Source organism: Apis laboriosa, unplaced genomic scaffold (assembly GCF_014066325.1).
Source record: "Apis laboriosa isolate Shangri-la unplaced genomic scaffold, ASM1406632v1 scaffold281_cov141, whole genome shotgun sequence".
Taxonomy (NCBI): Eukaryota; Metazoa; Arthropoda; class Insecta; order Hymenoptera; family Apidae; genus Apis; species Apis laboriosa.
In genome coordinates this window covers 31,632-53,192 of record NW_025222646.1, presented here as the reverse complement: position 1 = coordinate 53,192, position 21,561 = coordinate 31,632, and the positions used below count along the sequence as shown (strand labels likewise).

The following is a 21,561-nucleotide window of genomic DNA, read 5'->3' as shown; positions in this document are numbered from 1 at the left end:
AGATAGAAGTAACAGCACATTTGCTTCGAGAATTAGAAATTTGCTATTTGGATAATTCTATTAAAGACGAGGTAAGATTTATATTCATATATCAATTAAATTTAAATCTATGTATTTAATATAAATAATGATAAATCTATTATGACATAATATATCTATTATAATTAATAATAAATTTCAATCTATTATAATTAATATTGAAAAATATTGAAAATCATATAAAATCTAATATAATTGTTTGCAACTATTCTTTTATGTTATTGCAAATCATATTTTAAATAACATAAAAATGACTGAATGAATTTGAATCATAAATTGTTGTTCATTTTAAATCATATGATTCAAATTTTTTGAATCATAATTTGTTGTTCATCATAACTAAGCGATAATTGATCAGTATACTGCAGCATTATTCATATTAATTATAATACATGAATTTTAATAGAAATGCATCGATTTAATAACAATAACTCAACTTTAACACATGATATCACATTTTTTTGCTAGGAATTTGAATGTTTTGCATAAAAAGTTTCAAAATAGTAATAAATATAAAAATCAAAATGAAAAAATTTGAGGAATTTCATATGCAATATATTGCATAAATATCATGAATTTTTTTACTTCTTTTAAATAAAGATAAAATCTAACGAATACAAATTCGAATAATATAATACAAAGTTATTTTTAATAAAACATAATTAGGCGAATAATTTTCCTTTTTTTGCAATATCATATATTTGAGCTATATAATCATGATTGATCCATTATCATAATTATTATGATAATACATTGTATCTATAATTAAACTTTTAAATATTCAAAAAATTTTAGTTATACTACTAATTTTAATTTTTTAATTTTAATTCATGTATTTCACACTTTAAGTCTCACACTTTGTACTTTAATTCATTATTTTATTTTCTTTTATATCATAGTCAAAAATATTTTAAATTTTTATTAATATATCGAAATTAAAATTATAATAATTAAAATTATAATTAAATAATTATAACTTATTTTTTTTGTTTCTTTCAAAATCAGTTTTTTCTTTAAAAATAAACTAAAATAAATTTTATTGAATGAGAATTACAGAATTATGTTTGTATAGAAATTACAAACATTTTAAATAAAAATAATTAAACGATTTAAATAAAAATAAAATAAAATAACTATTAAATAAATAAAATAACTATTAATTATAATAAATAAATAATAACTATTAATTATAATAAATAAATAATAACTATTAATTGATATGAAAGATTTTAGTCATCATATTTGAAATACAATTCTTGTCAAAAGATAATACTATATAGGGCAAAATCTTGATATTTCTACTTATATTCTTTAATCTAGGATGTTAATGAATTGTTGATTAAATATGATTTTGACAAGTGAGCAATTTTAACATTTTGTTAAAATCCAATCTGTTCCTAGAGCTATAGAATAGTAATAAAAATAATTATTATAAAATTCGCTGTTAAAAAACTCGATTAACAAGACGATCAAAAGCAAAGTCCATATACTAATGACGGTTTACTTAAGGTTCGGAGTTACAAATTCGATAAAATTCTAAGTTCAAAAAGTTCTTGAAGGTTAGAGAATTCTAAAAATTCGAAAGATTTAAAGGTTCTGAAGATTCTGATTGTTCTGGTAATTCTCGAGTTCTAGTTTCTAATGTTTTAGAAGTTCTGGCCGTTCAAAAATTTCTCCCAAAATGATCAAAAACAAAATTCATATACTAATAAACGTTCACATTTATCACTAAATTCAATATCGTATAAGTTCGAGATTATAAGTTCAAAAGAATTCTAAAAATTAAAAATTAAAAATCTTAAAATTTCGACAGTTCGGGAATTCAGAAAGAAATTTCTAAAAATTAAAAAGAGTCGAAAAGTTCTAAAGTTCAAAAAATTCTCTCAAAATACTCATACCTATTCTAAAGTTCCCTCCATATTCATCTCGCGAGTTTACGAGTTTTCAGTGCGGTACATTATCCAATAACATTATGGACCAACTCACTAATTGAACGACACTCCCAATTTAAAGAAAATTTCTAAAATGGATCTTGAGTGACAGAGTCTCTCACAAAGTCTGTTGTTTTCCCAGGAAGTTATTCCGCACGTGTTTGCAGTAATTTTTCTCAGGTAAGATGATGCAGCATCATCCTGTGCCGTTTGTTCAATTGTCTGAACACTATTGAACACCATTTATTTAGTATCTGAACACATTTGCCATCAAAAAAATATTAAAAAATAAATTAATAGATAAATAGAAAAAAAATTAATAGATAATAGAAAAAATAAATTTATAGATAAATTATATAAAAATTACGTTGATACAAAATTATATGATACAAAATTATTCGCCATCATTATCAAAATATAGCATCTGATAATCTTTGTTATTCGTTAATAATATTTCAATAATAATAGTGAATATATTAAAAAAGTGGCATTTTGCAATTGTGAGTTTAGTGATAATTTATTGATCATCAATCCATGCAGTATCGATAGATAGTACGTAGATTATTATTGCTAAGTTCTAATATACTAAAAGTAACAATGTATTAAAATGTATTAAAATTAAAATAAAAAATAAATTATGCTTATTATATATTATCATATTATCACTATAATACAAATTGCATATTGTATTATTATTAAATATTGCTTATTAATACGACATTATTAAATTAATATGTTAAATGGCTAAATGAATGAATGAAGTGATATATATGAACAATGCAATTTTGCAATAAAATCGATTTCTTTGTAAATTTTTCTTTGCATTTATGTCAATATTTTCTTCTATAAGTGACAAGATTTATAATCGAAATGTATCAATCAGATGTAAAACATCAATAATCAGTAAATTCGAAATAGAAAAATCCTTATATCCAATCTGGATAATTTTTTAATATATTATAGAAATCAACATTTTCATCATTTTTTTTTAAATTTTATTTATAATCACTACGCGGCTTTAATTTTTGAAATATTTACAAAAAAAATTATTATACAAAAAATTGTATAAATAAAATTTCTTTTATACTTCCTAATTTTATATATATAATCATATCTCTATTAATATATCTTCTATTAATATAAATACGGCAGCAAGCATTTAAACATATAATAGGAATTAGTAAAAAATCTATTTGCTCATAGATTATGATTTAAAATGTCAAATTTAATACTTAGGATACTATAAATAAAATATAAAAATAATATAATATAATAGTATAATATAATCAACTTTTAAGCAATCGAAGTTACAATGAATATTAGCATCATTCTTGATATTTGCATATGGTTATAACTATAATCCATAAAGAATCCTTAAGATTTGTAGAGTGTGTAAAATTGGATTTGAAATTTAAGCTCATCATAATCTATAAGAAAGTAATTTTTGACAGTTTATTATACATTTTGGGTGCTATTTGTTGCGATTGTGTGTTAATAGATAATAAATAGTGGACACAGGCTAATACGCAATTATGGGCATGTATATAAAAAAAAATTTATTTAATAATAGCAATCTTTTTTTTATAAATACCTCGAAAACTGAAATAGAGCAACATTCAGCAGGAAAAATTTATTAAAAAATTTTGTTCTCTACAATATAAGCAAAAATATTATTAAAATCAGTGAAGAACTCTCTATTCCAAATAATTATTAAATATCCAGTAAACTGCATCGAATGGTTTGATCTTCATATCAAAAATTGTTTCAAAATTCAAAATATGATATATTCATATAAATGATTTAATATGAAAATAGTTAATAAATATTTAGTTTTATACTATGGATAGATAAAATTCGTTTACTAAAACTTAACTTATAATATGCTAAATGTTATGAAAATTAATAAAAATAATGATTATAAACAATTTAGTCAATATAGTCAAGGTAAATTTTTTTGTTTTAAGAAGTCCTACAATTTTTTCATTTATTGGATATCAAGAAGACTACTTTTGTCACTTTTAATATCTGATTCAAATTCTCTTGTTCTAAATTTTAAGAATGCATTTGTGGGCGATAGAAAAAACACATATGATTATATCTTAATATATCATGTTTTTATCGCACATACAAAAATCCAATATATAAATCTTTATGCAATTTACACTGAAACCCATCCGCAATAAATTGATCAATCAAATAAATTGAATCCGATTGAATTCTTACAAATCACAATTTTGCCTATTATATAAAAACATTTGATATATACTATTGATATACATGATTATATTACATATGCATGAGACTTTAAATAAATAAATATCTATTATATTTTTCCCTATAAGGAAATTCATAATTCATAATTCATGAATTCAACAAATAAATATTGAATTTATTATTATTTATTATTATTAATTTATAATTAATTTATTATTAAACTTAAAAATTGATATCCATTAATAAAACTATTATTATTATTAATAGATTTTTATCAAATTTTATCTTTAGGTGTTAAAATTTGATAGAAAGGTGTGGAAATTAATTAGCCATTTGTTACTTTTTATATTTTCTATCAAATAAATAATATGACATAAGCTAAGTATTCTACCAATTATTAATAACGCAATAAATTTTTTTTAATTTTATTCAATATGAATATAACATACAAAAAGTATTCACAAAAAATCTTTATTATTAAATTAAGATTTATAATTATATAATAACACAAAAACAAATATATTTAAAAATAGTGCAAGAATACGCATTAAAAATATAATTCTATAATTAATTTTTGCAACTAAAAAATAGTAAAAATAAAATTAAACAAAAAATATTAATTTTGCTATTTAATCTATATCTATTGTGTAGCATGTTATCAAATGGATGTCATAAATTACTTATTATGAATTTGGAAGATAATTCTATGCTTTCGCAACAGTGAAGATTTGTTAAAAAAATGACTGTAAATTTTATTTTAAATATGATTTTTATAATCAATTTTTTTATAATACTATATAATATTTCAATGAGTAAAAAAAAATCATATACCATTTTCTTAAAAAAAAAATTAATTTTGTATAGTTAACATTCATTTTATTTATAAAATATTTCTTTATAATATATTTTTAAAAAATACTGTTTTACAAAATAATTATAAATCTACAAAATTGTAAGTAATTGTAAGTTTACAAAATATTTATATATTTATAAAATGGCATTTTTTATAAAATAAATATTTACAAAATTCTTTTTTTTTATTTAAAAATTTTTTACAGAATTTTTAAATCTGCATTAAATGTTATAGACATGTACCCAGGATTATTAAAAGAGAAAATTCTCTGGACTTATGAAATATACTAAAATTTATTCTATAATTAATAAAAACTAAATAAAAAATTAAATTAAAATAAATTTCCCTAAGGTTCCAAATCATATAACTTTTAATAGTTAAGATATACAATTTTTAATACTTGAGACAAATTCATATTATATCTGAAATATTATGATAGATTTTCTCACAATCTAAAATTTGTTAATAAATATTAAACAAAAAATATTGTCATTTAGAGGAAATGTTTGAATTTTGTATAATCGAAAATTTTCTTAAGAATAATTTGCTGAATAATGTTGCATCAATCTATTATACTATGGAATATTATATAATAAATATATATATATATATATTATATGTATATATATTTTTTTAATTTATATATTATTTTATATTATTTTTTTAATTTATATGTATATATATTACTTTTAAAAATCATCATTTATATTTAATATTTATACATGATGCGTAAAGAGCATTATAGTATGATTTTATATTATCAATATAGATTCGTGAAAATTATCAATTAGTGAAAATACAGTATTTTTTTTCAAAAGATCGAAATTGTGACTTATGATTTTTTTAATCTTTTTATTTTTGTGATAAATAAAATACAATGCAATAAAAAAAAATTTCCGAAATCAATGTCATTTTTGCATGCATCTTTATATTTTTATAAATCTTCCAGAAGTTTAGAATCATGTTATAATACATTTTTTATACTATTTTATTTTTTGTACTCTGTATTTTAAAAGTGTTCAAAATGAAAATCTGGTACATAAAATATTGATACATGATTTAAAATATTGATGTAAAAATCACTGCATGAAAATTTTTATTCAATTCAATAGTAATCTCTCATATGGTCCTTTTTATATGCTTCTTCATATTTTCTTTATTAAAAATTTATTATATTTATTATTATAAAATTATAAAATTATATTTATTATTATTATTTATTTATTATTTTGATTTTAAAAAATAAAATAAAAATTCATAAATATTAAATCTAAAGAACGTACAGATTAACTACGTACTTATTAACTATTTCTTAACTAATTCAATGATTTTCAGAATTTCTATTAAATAATTCCATGTGTAGAATCATAATTAATATATGCTTTGTTTTTGATGTAAAAACTATTTATATTAAATAAGTCTTATCTTGACTATTATCAATGAAATTCAATTATAATCAATAGTAAATTCTTTGAGTTAAAATTCTCTAAGAAACGAAGTTCTTTGATAGCTATTGATACCACTACATATCTATCATTATGGTTTTGCTATTAAATCGACATTAATACATATCCTATACATGATCATCTGAAATATTCATATGTGATCGATGTCGCTATGTTTAGATATTTTCTTTACAAACCGTTGTTACTTTCATACTAACTCATAGTTTCTTTTAAATATCTTATTATGCGTTTTATGAATTTCCAAAATCAATTATTGATTTTGAAAGCCAAAATGATTTTTCAAACGCGAAATTAGATTTTGCCATTATAATAATTAAATATGTGAATATTTCATTATCTACGTTAATCTCAGTATTCAACATTTGTATAGATATTTTGTCCACTATCCTTGTAGGGTATCCTAATCCTTGTAGGGTAATAATTTTTCACTCCAAAAATTTTCAAAGTTCTGATAATCATAGACTACTCGATTTTTATTTTTCCATTTTTTAAACGATCTATTCAAAAACTCAGAAAATGAATGATTTCATTACAAATAATAATTTCAAATTAACGCTGTAACGCTCCAATAATTTATTTTGTCTTTGAATCTTATGTCAAGAATCAATTCATCGACAGCAATAATCATATCATCGTTGTACCACTAATGAATACGCAGAGATTATAAACACATTTAAATTCTATGGATTTTAAACATTCTATAATTCTTTAATTTCTGATTCCATTTATTTAAATTTATATAGATATCTAATTAGTCCGTACATGTATCCGAATTCATTATTCAGGTTAAAATATATAACGTTCTCTAAGATTTCATTCAGAAAAGCTGTTTTATAATCAAAACTGGCTAATCTTCAGTTCATTCAAACTCAAACAAACCGAGTCTTAAATTTCTCTGACTTTAGCTTCATACTATAGATTATTTTGCAATTAACGATCGTAGATATCTTTTCTTCAGATTCGATTAGCTTCCAAATTTTATTTTTTGTCAGAAAATATTCTTTATCTTTTCATTCATTACTTTAATTTAGCTTTTTTTTTAGAAAGAATAATCTAGAACATATATTTTTCGTATAAAAGTTTATATTCAGACATTCAATATTCATATATCATTGAAATTTCAATTTTATTTCAACTTGTATCCTAAAATGTTTCTTTTCAATATACTGTCTTTATTATTTTTCAAACGATTGTATTTTTCTATTTTTGAGTAGAAATTACTACTATACTATTACACTATAGCAAATATTTTTCTACTTTTTCATAATTCAATTCTATCAGAATTTTTTAAATCAAAATTTTACGAGACTCTATATTGCTTGCTTCTACGCTACTTATTTCTATTGATAATCAAATCCAATAATTTCTTCAGATTTCTTCGTAATCAATAAAGATATATTTCTTCATTACACTAAATTTCTCATCATTACACTAAATTTTTTATGGTCCTTCTTTCTTTAGATATTCGAAATGAACATTCAGTCGAAGATTCTCAGATGATTCAATAGATTTAATAGACACGAACCTCAAGTAGCATTTTTCCTTTCTCACAATTTCCAATTTTATTTAGAACATAGTCTCGAAATATTTCTTTTTTAATTGAAAAAGAATGTTGATTGAATTATTGAATGTTGCCAACGGCACTATTTCATGCCTAAGTATCTATTAGTTTCCTTTCACATTTATATTTTTCATTTATTGTAACAAATAGACTCAATTACGTTTTCATTAAACATGTGTTCATTCAGTCAAATCAGTGCATTTATTTATTGTTTGTCTGTCCTATCAACATAGAATATTTCTCTTATCAATCAATTTAATTTATGAATAAATTTTTGTGTTATAATCGTATAGTATAATATATAATATATTGATAATATAATATTTTATTGATTTATTGAGTCATATATTATAAAGTCAGATTTATGACATAATAAATATGATATAATATAAGAATATAATATTCATTTATTTAAACTGAATACTCGAATAATTGAATTAGTTCAAAATTCATTTATCTAAAATATCACATAATTTAGAACTATATTTCCAATTTTTATATAGATTACAATAATTTTGAATATTTTCTTCTTTTACTATTTGACTTATCTATTTAAGCACAGGACTTGTGAAGCGATTGGGTAATCTGGGTTGTGTTTTCAATTGTTCGAGTACTCTTAATAACCTGACAATAATTTATGAACGGGCATGGTTTCCTTAATATTTTCCAGATTTCTAATTTAAACAAAGGTGTCATAGCAATGAAATGTGATTTCACAAGTCACATTTGCATTCCATGTGATGGACTACCGTGGTAGCGATCGCAAAGATTCTGATTCCCACGCGCTGCGACGCGATCCCACGAGGACCCACTCTTCGAAGCCGCCCTCCAGCTCGACCATTGGTCCCTCCAACTCCCTCTCTTTATACATTTTCCCAAAAGGCAAGGATTGAAGGAAAAATCAAGGGTCGCGACAGTCTTACGATAGAGTTGATATAGAAATAGAAACGAAAACAGATAGAATTTGACGACGATATAGTGTACATCAAAATATAGTTAGAATCATCACAGTTAGTCGCAAAGAGTCAAAGTATCGCCATTCGTTCATCACTATACAAGCTCATAATATAAACAAATATATAATCCTACAATAGTAGATGGTCTTTCGAATAGTAACATCAGTTTAGGCACTCCATTTGCAATATTCAAAGTCATTCACCACTCTTCAACTTTAACATCTACATACTTTTTTTTATGGAAGAAGAAATTTTCGTAAAACATTCCGGCCAGACTTTTGTCGACCAAAGCGCTCACAGGAGAGGTCTTCTCTGGCGCCCCCGGGAAGCATTGGGAACCTTTAGCGAACGCTTCCATTATTCCTCTCGCGACGCCTATTTCGCTTAGGCATGTCTTTAGTGCGAAAGAAGAAGGAGGGAGGAATGTCACATAGTGCAAAATTTCGAATTATGCTTTTTGGCGATGCCGAGGGCATACTAGCGCTGCTATCTCCACGGACCGCCATCCGGTCGACACAGATTCCCATCCGTGCCGACGGTCCCACAGCCCTCACTGAGGGTGGAGCATCGCAAGATTCCCAATGGCAACCGCTTTCACGAGCCGACGCGATGACTTGATTCAACCCAGTGTTGTTGTTTATTATTCCGAAGAATAAGAAAGACTATTCTCTTCCCGTTCCTCCACCGCGAAATAGGACAGTGGATCTCTCGTTCTCGCTTCGACATAACTTCTTCACAGAAGAATGATTTTTATTTATATAAATATGCAGAATAATATGAAAAAATAATCTTGATTTACATATATATTTCCAATTGATTTTTAATCTTTTATCTATAAACAGATGTTGTTTGTATTCAGATGCTTATTAAAAAAAATTTGATTTTTTAATTTTGCATATCTGTTATAATAATGTATTCAGACAAATTATTCTTTAAATTTTATATTTTAATCTTATATGGAATATTTGAAAATGTATTCTTATTTAGATTCAGTTTGAAAAATATTATAATATTGAAAAATATATTGGATACTAATCTATACACGTATACAAATCAATAAAAATCTGTTTACGATTTAATTAAAAATAAAATTTTATTATTATTATAAAAAAAAAATAAATCTAATAACAACAATAATTTCAGGTACAACAATTTTCATTACAACTACTTCTACATCCGTTACAATTTACTGCTGGAGGTTATATTCTTAACAATAAATTATCAATGTTAGTAAGTATTAATTAGTAAATAAATAAATATAATGTTTGACTTAATTATTTAAAAAATTTAATTTTTATTTTAGTTTTTTAGTACTATAGCAACTTATTTGATCGTATTAATACAAATAAGTTCAACGCCTAATTTGATACAGCCCTTGTCCCATATTTCAAGTCATTAATAGTGTTTAATAAATAAAATAATTATCAGATATATAATAAAAATAATTATCAGAATCATGATTTATAGTTATATATTTCATAGCATATTATTGTAATTTATTATTATAAAAAATAATATTGAATAATTATAAATAAAAAAGAAATGCTTTATAAAAACTATACCTAATTTTTTTTTTCACATCGCCCATTAGAATAAAAATATATACTCTATATGTAATCTAATCTCATATATTGATACTATAATAATCAACAAGTTTACTCTTTCGGTCAGAAATCATTTAATCCTGGAAAAAAAATCATGGCTTTACTAAGCAGTTCTTTAAATTAAATTATGATTTTTCAATTCTATAAAATATCTCCGAGAAATTCTCTAGGAAAGAAGGAGATGTAACGCATTCCCAAATGAGGACATTATGTTCAAGTGGCTGCAGTATAAGTTGAAAATTCAAAGTATTCAAAAAGATTTTATTTCACCAAACTATATAAGTATACGTTATAAAAGTTTAGTTATTGACTATATATAAAGTAAGTTATTGAATTTTCGAAAATGTATGATAATCAAAAAAATAATTTTTGTTCCTATCAATACATAAATGCTCGAATATTACATTTTGCACAAAAAAAATTTGGTTTTTTATATTTATCAAATGATTTTTTTTTGTCATTAATCAATGCAAAATGTCCAACGTTGTTCAAACGGACATCAGCTGGTGGACGAATTTTCACGTAGACTTTTCTTGAGGTTCTTGAAGATGCATTAGTCTCTCAATAGGACGCTCTCTTTTTCTGATAGCTTGGCTTGTTTATTTTTATAAATACTTCAACTACACTTATTCTAAAGTAAAGCAAATTAAACATCTTATTTTTAGGAACATCTAATTGCGATGTTTTTTTCTTGTACACAATTCAGGCATTTACACATACAATATCGATTGAGCAAATATGCGAAGAATCTTCTTTCGCAATCTGATGAATGTGAGATAAATTGATCAGAAAATTTATCTTGTCGATCTCTCCCATATATCGATTATAATCGATATATCGATTATAAATTCGAATAGTTTTTGACCGTTCAATTTACATATTTCTCTTCAATTTTATTCCATCTTTTGCAGATATCTATTTTTCCAATTTTGACACAAAAAATTTGACACAACTATTACTATTGACTTAGTGTCATACCATTGTATTATTATAATTTCTTCATTTTCATTTATAAATTACTTAGTGAAGCCTCTATAAAGTTTTTTCATGTCGTTGTCACTCGAAAATGATAGTTATCGAAGCGATTTTAGCGTACAGTATATATCGTGTATATATTCTTATTTTTTAATTTGAGAAAAATTATCGAAAATGAAAAGCACATTTTTTTCACTGATTTTTTCTGCTAATTTCAGTATTACTGATGCATCGAGACCAAAAGTTTATTTAGTATGAGAACGGTTGAGAAGGTCCTTATATAAGAACGACCGAAAGAGATAATTTTATACTTTAATTACATACTAATATTACATATATCTCTTATTACATTTTTATATATACAAATATAGAATAATTATTAATGTTATCAAGTATTTTGTCAGATACGTTAAGAAATGACCGCTCTATCGCACCATTCCTCGTATATATAAATCTGCTGCCACGAAGTTCGACATAAAACATACGTTTTTTACGGATTAACTTAAATCTGATTTTTCGATTACAATGAAGAATAATTCAACAATTTTTTAATTTTTATTACTAATTTATAACATCGTAATAATTTATTATGATAAAAAATTTATGTATCTTTACTATTTTTATCGTTTTATCACTTTAACAATTTATTACGATAGTAAACGTAATAATTGATATATTTTTATAAACTAAAATTAAATTTTAGATTTCTGTGATATTAGTTTTCGAATTATTCAATTATAATTTTTAAGATATTTTAAATGCCACTTTACGTGAAAAACAATTACAGATTATTCATATACCACGGTCTGTTTTATAAATTAATCGTTTTATAAATTAAAATTATATTAAGATAAACGATAACAATTGAAATCTTGACTGAAAAATTCATAATACATGCAATATGAATAATATCAGCAATCTCAATAAAACTATCGATCGAAGGAAAAAGTATAAAAAGACTCAAAAGTTTAATTAATTTTGTTGTCACAATATTTAATAAAGTCTATAAATTCCATAATAAAGTGGCAATGGATAGATTTAAGTAGTTATCCCATAATTGAGAGAACACTAGTACTAGCAATACATTCTGTCACGATGATTTTTCACGAAAAAAAAATGATGCCATGCGCTGTATATATATATATATTCTTACTTAGGACTTTTTGATTGGTTGAAACGATGCAAATTTATTATAATACTTAATTATTATAATACTTAACCGTGCGAAAATTGAAACATTATATAATATAATATTAATTATAGTTTCTTGTACATTGAAATCCTATGAATGTTCATTTATAAAAAAATATAATAAAAATTAAGTATAAAAATTAATTATCAATAAAAATTAATCGAATTTGAAAGAGTTAAAAACGCAATAAAGTAATTTAAGATAAAAATTAAATAAATATGTAAAAAGTAATACAAAAAAGAAAGGAAATACAAAAGCTCATTAAATTAGAGAACATAGAAAAATGGATTAAAGCGTAATTCTTAGCTTGGCACCTTTTTCAAAAAAAAAAAGAAAAAGAAGCAAAAAATTACTAATGAAAATTATTGAATTTTTCTAATAAAATATTTTTCATATACACTTTTTAAGTGAAAATTTAAAAAAAAAAGAGAAATTTTGGACAATGATGCCAATTAGCAGATCTTAAAAAACCAGATCTTACCACGAGGATGTGACTATCGAAACACACTAAACTAAAACTAAACCTAAACACCTAAAACTAAAAAATTAAATGCAACAAAAATTAAATATATTAAGAACACATAAATAAAGTACAAAACATTAAAATTAATAATTAATATAAATGAATTAGAAAAATGTAAAATATAAATAATTGATAATTGAAATGAATTAATAATTAATGTTAAATAAATTATGAAAAAAACAAAAAAAGAAAAAATAAGAAATAAAAATTAAATAAATCTCAAAAAAAAATTAATTCGGAATGAAATGATTATTTAAATTACAATAGCAATTTGTTTTACAATAGCAATTTATCGCTTGCAATTAATCACGTTGTGACAACAACGAGGCTTAATTTATGCCTTGATATTATTTTCATCTATCTTATTTTACTTATTATAATTAATAGTAATATAAATCTTAAATTTATAATGCGTAACAAATATATTCTCATTTCATTTAAAGCGAAAAAAAGAAATTATATAATTAATTTATATCAAGAATGGCAATGCTTAGTAAGAGAGAGTTCAAAATATTCTATAAATTTTACATGCAATCCAGTTGTAATGATTGAGAAAAATAATTAATCGCGCAAGGTTTAGATTGGAGTGCATATGCGTAGTTCTTGGCTTGCCATCGATTTCCATCATAATAAATGACAAAATATTTTTAAGTTTAAAATATTTTAGAAACTTTTTAACGAAATAAATATTTTTTTTTTGACGTGGACAAAAATTTTGAAAAAAAAAATTGGAAATCGATTACCGGGTCTCACTAGCGAGATGGTAATTATATCGACTCACATTCAATTAAATTGAAAAATAAATTAAAAAATAAATGTAGAATAGATAAAAGAATAAATAAATAAGAAATTAAAAAATAAATCAAGAAATAAATTTAGAAATGAATAGATGAAAAAATAAATGAATAAATAAACAAAATATAGATTAAAATAATAAACTATAAATTAAAAAAAAAAAGAAATAAAGGGTACGTAAAAGAATAAGTGAATAAATAAATGAGTGAAAATTATATATTAAGAAATATCTTATAAAATAAATAAATGAATGTGCAGATGATTAATAATATGATAAATAAATGAAGCGATAAGTAAATATTGATTAAAAAATAAAATAATATATCATAATAATGTATTAAATAAATTTTATTTCGTTATTCACATTAAATGATTAAAAAATGTTCTCGATATTATAAAAATTTAGTTAAAATATTATCGATCTTCTCGACACATAAGTTCATTGAAATGTGATAATATTATAAATTATCTATCCGCTCTATCGCATCGTATGTATAGGAAATCGCTGCCACTGTCACGAAGTTTGATGAACGTACGTTTTTTATCGATTGCGCCAAATGATGCAATGATTTATTTGGTTTATCGAGTACAATGATGAATAATTTAACAATTTTTCAACTTTTATTACTAATTTATAATATCGTAATAATTTATTACGATAAAAAATTGATGTATCTTTACTATTTTTATCGTTTTATCACGCCTTTAACAATTTATTACGATAGTAAACGTAATAATTGATATATTTTTAATATATAAACTAAAACTAAATTTTAGATTTCTGTAACATTATCTGTGATTTTCGATTCAACTATAATTATTCAATTATAATTTTATTAAAATATTTTAAATGCGATATTTTCATTTTACGTGAAAAACAATTGTAAATTATTTGTATGTTATGGACTGTTTTGTAGCTATAAATTAAAATGACAGATAGTGATCAATCAAGAATAGCGGTGCAATATTAAATAAGAATTTGTAAATAAAGAAGGATAATTGATATTGGATAATAGAGGATAATTCTAATTTTGTTTGCTAATAAAAATTTCTGCTAAATCGTGGTAATTGAATTTAAATTAAAATTCAAATAATCATGCAACATTTAATCCATTAAAAAACATAAAGCATTTAGTAAATTTACTATTTAGATTAATATATGTGTAATTGATTGATGAATAAGATTATATAATTGAATAAGATTTTAATATTTCATTTTCCTCAGAGATCTGTGATCGTTATTTGATTTTTCTGTTAAATTCTAAAATCACCATCCAGTCAACATATGTATATATTATAATAATTATTATAATTTATAAAATTTATAAAATATAATTATAATTATAATAATAACAAATATACAATAAATATAATACTAATAAATATATTATAATAATATAATATATAAATTTCTTCGGGATTGGAAAAATTTTAAATTCATTCTTGTAAAAAATTTTCTTTAAATAGAACAATAATTTTATAATAATAGCTAACGCAAATAAAAAATTAGAATTTATTTAAAATCAAATTAATTTAAAAAATAAAAGTTTTTTTTAAATTAAAAGTTAGATTAAAATAAAATTAAAAATTAAAAATTAAAGTAATTAAGAAATTTAAAGATAAAATCGAAAATTAATCAATAAATTAAAAATTGAAAGTTAGAATAAAATAAAATTAAAAGTTAAAAATTAAATCAAATTAAGAATTAAATTTAGGTAAAAATTGAACTCGATGTATTTTTTACAAAAATTTGATCAAGAAAGTGATTCTTAAATCATGATCTTTTTTCTCTGAAATCGCGGCACGACCTAAGGTAACAACGATTGGATTTGAATATATTTTATTTGTTCATGTTGCGAAAAATAATTTTTCTATTATAATTCAATTCAATTATTGTTAGATTTTTGTTATTAATTTATATTACAATAATATATTTAAAAATTAATATATTCTTACGTATTACATACAAATAAATACAAATTAAATGTATTTTTACATTTTTTTTTCTATTTTTATTAATTTTTAATTTTTAAATTATATCAAAATATTTTAAATATAATTTATTAATATTAAAAATAATTATAATCATAAACTAAAATCGCCAATCAATTGAAAATAATCACGATATGATGAAATAAAATTTCTAATTTTTGCTATATTAAAACCAATTGAAAGAATTCTTATATTATTTCAATATATAATAATTTTTATTCAGTTTTATATGATTTTATGCTTTTCTTCTGTTTTTTTGTTTTGTTTTTAATTTATTTTTAACTCTTTTCCTATATTTTAAATTTTATTTATTATATATTTGATTCCTATAATCAATTTCTTTTTAAACTTTTTTATTAATTATTCATTATTATCAATTGAAATATATTTCAATTTTCGCGCGACTAAAATGAATAAGAAACCGTGCCATTTCAGCCAATCAGGAAACCATTAAAATTCAACATTAAGACGAATCAGTGCGCATGGCATTAGTCTATTGTCAAAAATCATAGAGAGGAATTGCGTTATATCGATATAGATATATTTGATATTTATTGGATTTGATGATTTAATTTGTAGATTATTAGTGTTTTTTTTTAAATTAATATATATGTTTTAAATCATTTTTTACAATATTATTATATTTGAAATTGAATTGATTTTCTCGTTATCGTCAATAATCCATACTAAAAATATCCGATGACGGATTTGAATTTAGTTATTATTTTATTTTAACATTTAATGTAAAATTGGTTTTACGGTTCTAATTTCTATTTATATTTGTGGAGATTATCATTTAATTAAATAAACTGGAGATTAGATAATTAATAGAATGATTTCAAAAATATAATAGGTTATGCAATTTTAGTGCAAATATGATAAAAATATCTAAATTGATTTATTTAAAAATAAAGATATATAATATAATAAATAAAAATATATAGAAAATAGTAATTATTATTTCTTTTTCATTAATTATTCAATTTCTTTTGTTTTTTAATCATATATAAAGTAATTAAGAAATAAAAATAATGAGACGAGATTGTTGTCAATCAATTTCATATATATTCTCATATATTAAATGTTAGCATTCAGATTTTTCAAAGCTAAGAATGTTTCTTATAATAATTCTGTCTGTTTAGAATAAAATGTATCGTTTTTATATTTATTTTGATATTACATTTAAGGTAGAAAATATTTTATTTTCGGATAATTGATGATTCATGACTGTATATCGTTCGATATATTTCGATTTGTTGCCGAACTATATCTTCTTCCTTGTCCAATTCGATAATTAAAATCATAGTGTGAGATATCATTCTTCCGTCAAAAATCGTGACTTTAAATGCTTCACTTCAAGTAACTAATTTATCGTGTAATTTCTTTTTATTATATTCCCTGATTATTTTACTTTTCCTATATATTATATATATAAATAACAATATATAGGAAAAGATAATATTATCTTTTCCTATATATTGTTATTTAATTTATTCAATAATTTATAATATTATTTATTATATATTATTGTAATTGATAATTTTTTCAGGAGAAATAATTTATTTAATTTTTTTTTATTAAGCTATTATATTATTCATGAAATTATCAATTTCTAAAATATTGAGCTTGATTATTAGCTTATTTTAATACAATTACATTAAAACATTTTTAAAAAAATTTTATATATTTATTCTAAAAATTTCTAAAAATTTTATTATTTTTTCTGCAGATTATTACTTTACTATAAAGCAGGAAAAAGAAATTTTAATATGAATAATCGTTTCAAAAATCGTTCAACACAATGACTAATCAGATAGTAACATTTGATTTTTCATATGAAAAATATATACATTTTTATTTTCTTCATTATTATTTTTTACTATAACAATATATATTTATTTGATAAATAACTCATAATAGATACAGATAAATTATTAAAAATATTACGATAGAAAAGATTAAACAAATTACATTTTTATTTCGAATATTTTTGATTACGTTTCGAATATACATTAGAATTAATGCAATTATCGATTACACAAAGAGATAATTATCTTTATTAAATATTTTCCATCAGTTTAGAATTTCATCTTTCTTATTTCAATTTTTATTTCTTAAGATTTATTAAATAATCATTATATATACAAGGTGTTAATAAACATGTGAGACACCTTTGGAGGATGGATTCTAGACATCAAAACGATGAAAAAAGTTCATATACACATATCCGATAAGGCTTAATTATAACGAGTTATAAGCATTTTAAGTTTGTATTAAATAGAGCGAGACGGCGAAAGAGCGAGAACGCTCAGCTGGATGCGCAGCAGTACCGTATTACAATGTCGCTTAGCGCAGTCCCTCAATGAAAATAAATATACTAATATTTTTTTATATACAATTGATTATTTCAAATGAATTTCAATATAAGATAATATACAATATACATAAATATCGTGTAATGTAACTATGAAATACTTTTATGTCATTTAAAAAAAAATTTAATTATGCAAATTAAAATCTATGTAATTAGTTATTTAACAAAAACTTACCTCAGATAAATTATAGCAAATTCCACAATATTTGGAGTTATATGATGATTATACATTATTTAATTTAAAATTATAAATGAATCGTATTTCGTTCAACGTACCATTATCGAAATCCATAGAAGCAAATCAAAACACACTTCTGTAAGATTTCGAATTAGAAATATGTTTTTATATACACAATTGCTTTTTTAATTATTTTCACATGTATAAGAAAATCCGAAATATTTGAATCAATTTGAATTTTAAATTATTAAATTATCCAATCAAATCACTGATATTTATTTTTATTTCACTTACACTAAATATTTTTCATTCTTATGAAGAAAGAAATAATAATCGATCTGGATATCACTTATTAATAATATGAATCAATATTATATATTAATATCACATATCCATAAAAGCATACATATCGCAATTGTTTTTTTTTTTTATATATGCTTGAATGAATATTACAAATTTACTAATTTTATTTTTACACTTTTATTTCTCATATACGTTACATGAACGTTACGAACGAATTGAATCCAGAACAAAGCACATTATCTTAGTAACGAAAAAGATTATTGATCTAGATTTTCGTATTCTTATACTTAAAATATACAAACATTCGATTTCGAATATTATTATCTCATTTTTTCTTTCTATCAAGTCTTTCAAGACTCTTTTTCTAACACCTAGCATCCAATTGTTAGCAACGCTATATCAGTAACACATTGTCGCGTCGCGGAATCAATTCAGAATTTGATGAAATAATACATATTTGAATATTTATTTAAAATAAAATTTTAATTAAATAATTTTCATATAAAATTATATTATATAATAATAAATAATAATCAAAATAATTTTATTCAAAGAAATTAACGTGAATAGTGAATAAAAAAAATCTAATATGTAATTCTAATATGTAATATGTAATTAATAATAATGTGAAAAAGAAAAATGCAATGCTTATATGATTTTTTTAGATATAAGATAGTGACATTAATATTATATTAAAATATAAATATCGAATTTCAACTTTTTGTTTAGTATCTCATATCGGAATAAAAAATATTGAATTTAAGTGAAATAAAAACAAAAGTTTCTCAATTGATGCTTCAATTGATTTATGAATTTCAAATTGATTCAAGTCCGTCAAATCATTAACGAAATAGAGAAATAAAAAAAATATAGGAATCATCAAATTGCATCTTGTTGTCATTTTTTCTTCATTTTTTTTTGTCTTAAACAGTAATAATTATTCAAATTGAACACATAGTATTCAAACATTGAATAGATGGCACAGGTTGATGCTGCAAGAACAATGCCGTTTTTGAGACAAAAATTTAATAATCTTTCACTTTGTATATTGTAGAAACAATTCGACATGGCTGAAGTGTCAATCTAGTCCTGGAGTCTGAAACTTCCAACCATGCCAATCTCAACGACAATCAATATCATTCTATCTGAGAAGAAATACTGCAAACACGTGCGAAACAATTTCCTGGAAAAACAACGGACTTATGAGTGGCATAATCCCTCAAACTCATTCTAGGAATTTTCTTTAGATTGGGGGTTGATCTACTGTTATTAGATAATGTACCCCACTGAAGATCTGCAAGCTGGCGAGATAAACAGGGAGCTTTAGAGAATATCAGCGTTTTGGGGAAACTTTCTGAACTATCAGAACTTGGAGATCTACCAGAGTCATTAGAACTTTTTGGATCTTTCGAACTTTAAGAATTCTCTAACTTTGAACAACTTTTTGCGAATTTGTAACTTTGCAATCTTAATGATAACATATGGATTTTGCTTTTGATCGTCTTGTTAATTAAACTTGTTAACAGCAAACTTTATATATAATTATATAATAATCATTTTTATCGCTATGTACCATAGTTCCAGAAATAGATTAAAGTTAATATTTTATTATTAATATTAATAATATTTTTTCTGGTTTTCGAGCCGAATACAGATATTAACCGATACACATATTAACCGAGAATTTATAAAGTGTGAAGTAAAAATTTGTCATGCTATTGGTGCAACTTAAGAATTTTAACATCTTGAGATTACTGTAGTCAAATACATCATCCTACTCGACATCTGCCAGACACTCAACTTTCAAGAAAGCAAGGACACTTGCCTTCTGCTGAACTGCAAATGAATGAATTCTGGGACATCTTCATGCAACATAAGAATATACCAGTTGGATGACATCGCCTTGACCATTTTAATCTATCTTTACTAATCTATCTCTTTTACTAAGCATATATCTCTTTTACTAGTCCATCTCTTTTATAGTATAGATGCCGCATTAAAATCTCTCGTTAGAGAACGCATCTCATATAAATTAGCTTCAGATCATATTTCGAAATATACGATCGAACTTTGGGTGCCTCCGCATTCAAGATTAAATGAAATAATTTCAATTTTTGAAGTCTTTGATACAAAAAAACAACAAATAAAAAATACAGAATTTGAAGCACCTCATGCCGTAGTACGAGATGAATTTGAAAACTTGTACTGCGAGATCGTGGGTATTGTCAAGGATTTTATAGCCCAATGGGGTTAAAAAATCTGATCCTGTTCGGGTTGTATCTGCCGGCATACTTATATCTACAACTTCAAATAATAGCTCTGAAATACATTTTAGAATAAAAATTACCAATAATAGAATTACCGACTTTTAATGAAAATTATAATTTTGATGTGAAAAAAGGAAGTTTAAAGATACATTTGAATCATTGATACACAATAATGACGTATTGACAAATATTGAAAAATTTCATTATTTGAAATTTTTTCTCAAGAGAGTTGCGACGAGACTTATATAATCTCTCAATGTTTCTGAGAGTAATTATACGATTACATAAATGGCATTCAAAAACAAATTTGATTATAAAAAACTCTTGAAACAAAATCA

At 22.7% G+C, this 21,561-nt stretch overlaps 1 protein-coding gene across 1 annotated transcript in view; it reads right to left on the bottom strand.

The window, feature by feature from the left end:
* The window catches only part of LOC122714126, a 91,900-nt gene extending 70,654 nt beyond the window's left edge, over positions 1–21,246 (bottom strand). Inside the window, exons 1-2 of the mRNA XM_043935193.1 lie at positions 21,125–21,246; positions 20,157–20,369 (exon numbers count right to left, since the gene is read on the bottom strand). Of these exons, the coding sequence (XP_043791128.1) occupies positions 20,157–20,369; positions 21,125–21,246 (335 nt within the window). The remainder of the gene's footprint in view (positions 1–20,156; positions 20,370–21,124) is intronic.
* Between the last annotated feature and the right edge of the window lie 315 nt (positions 21,247–21,561).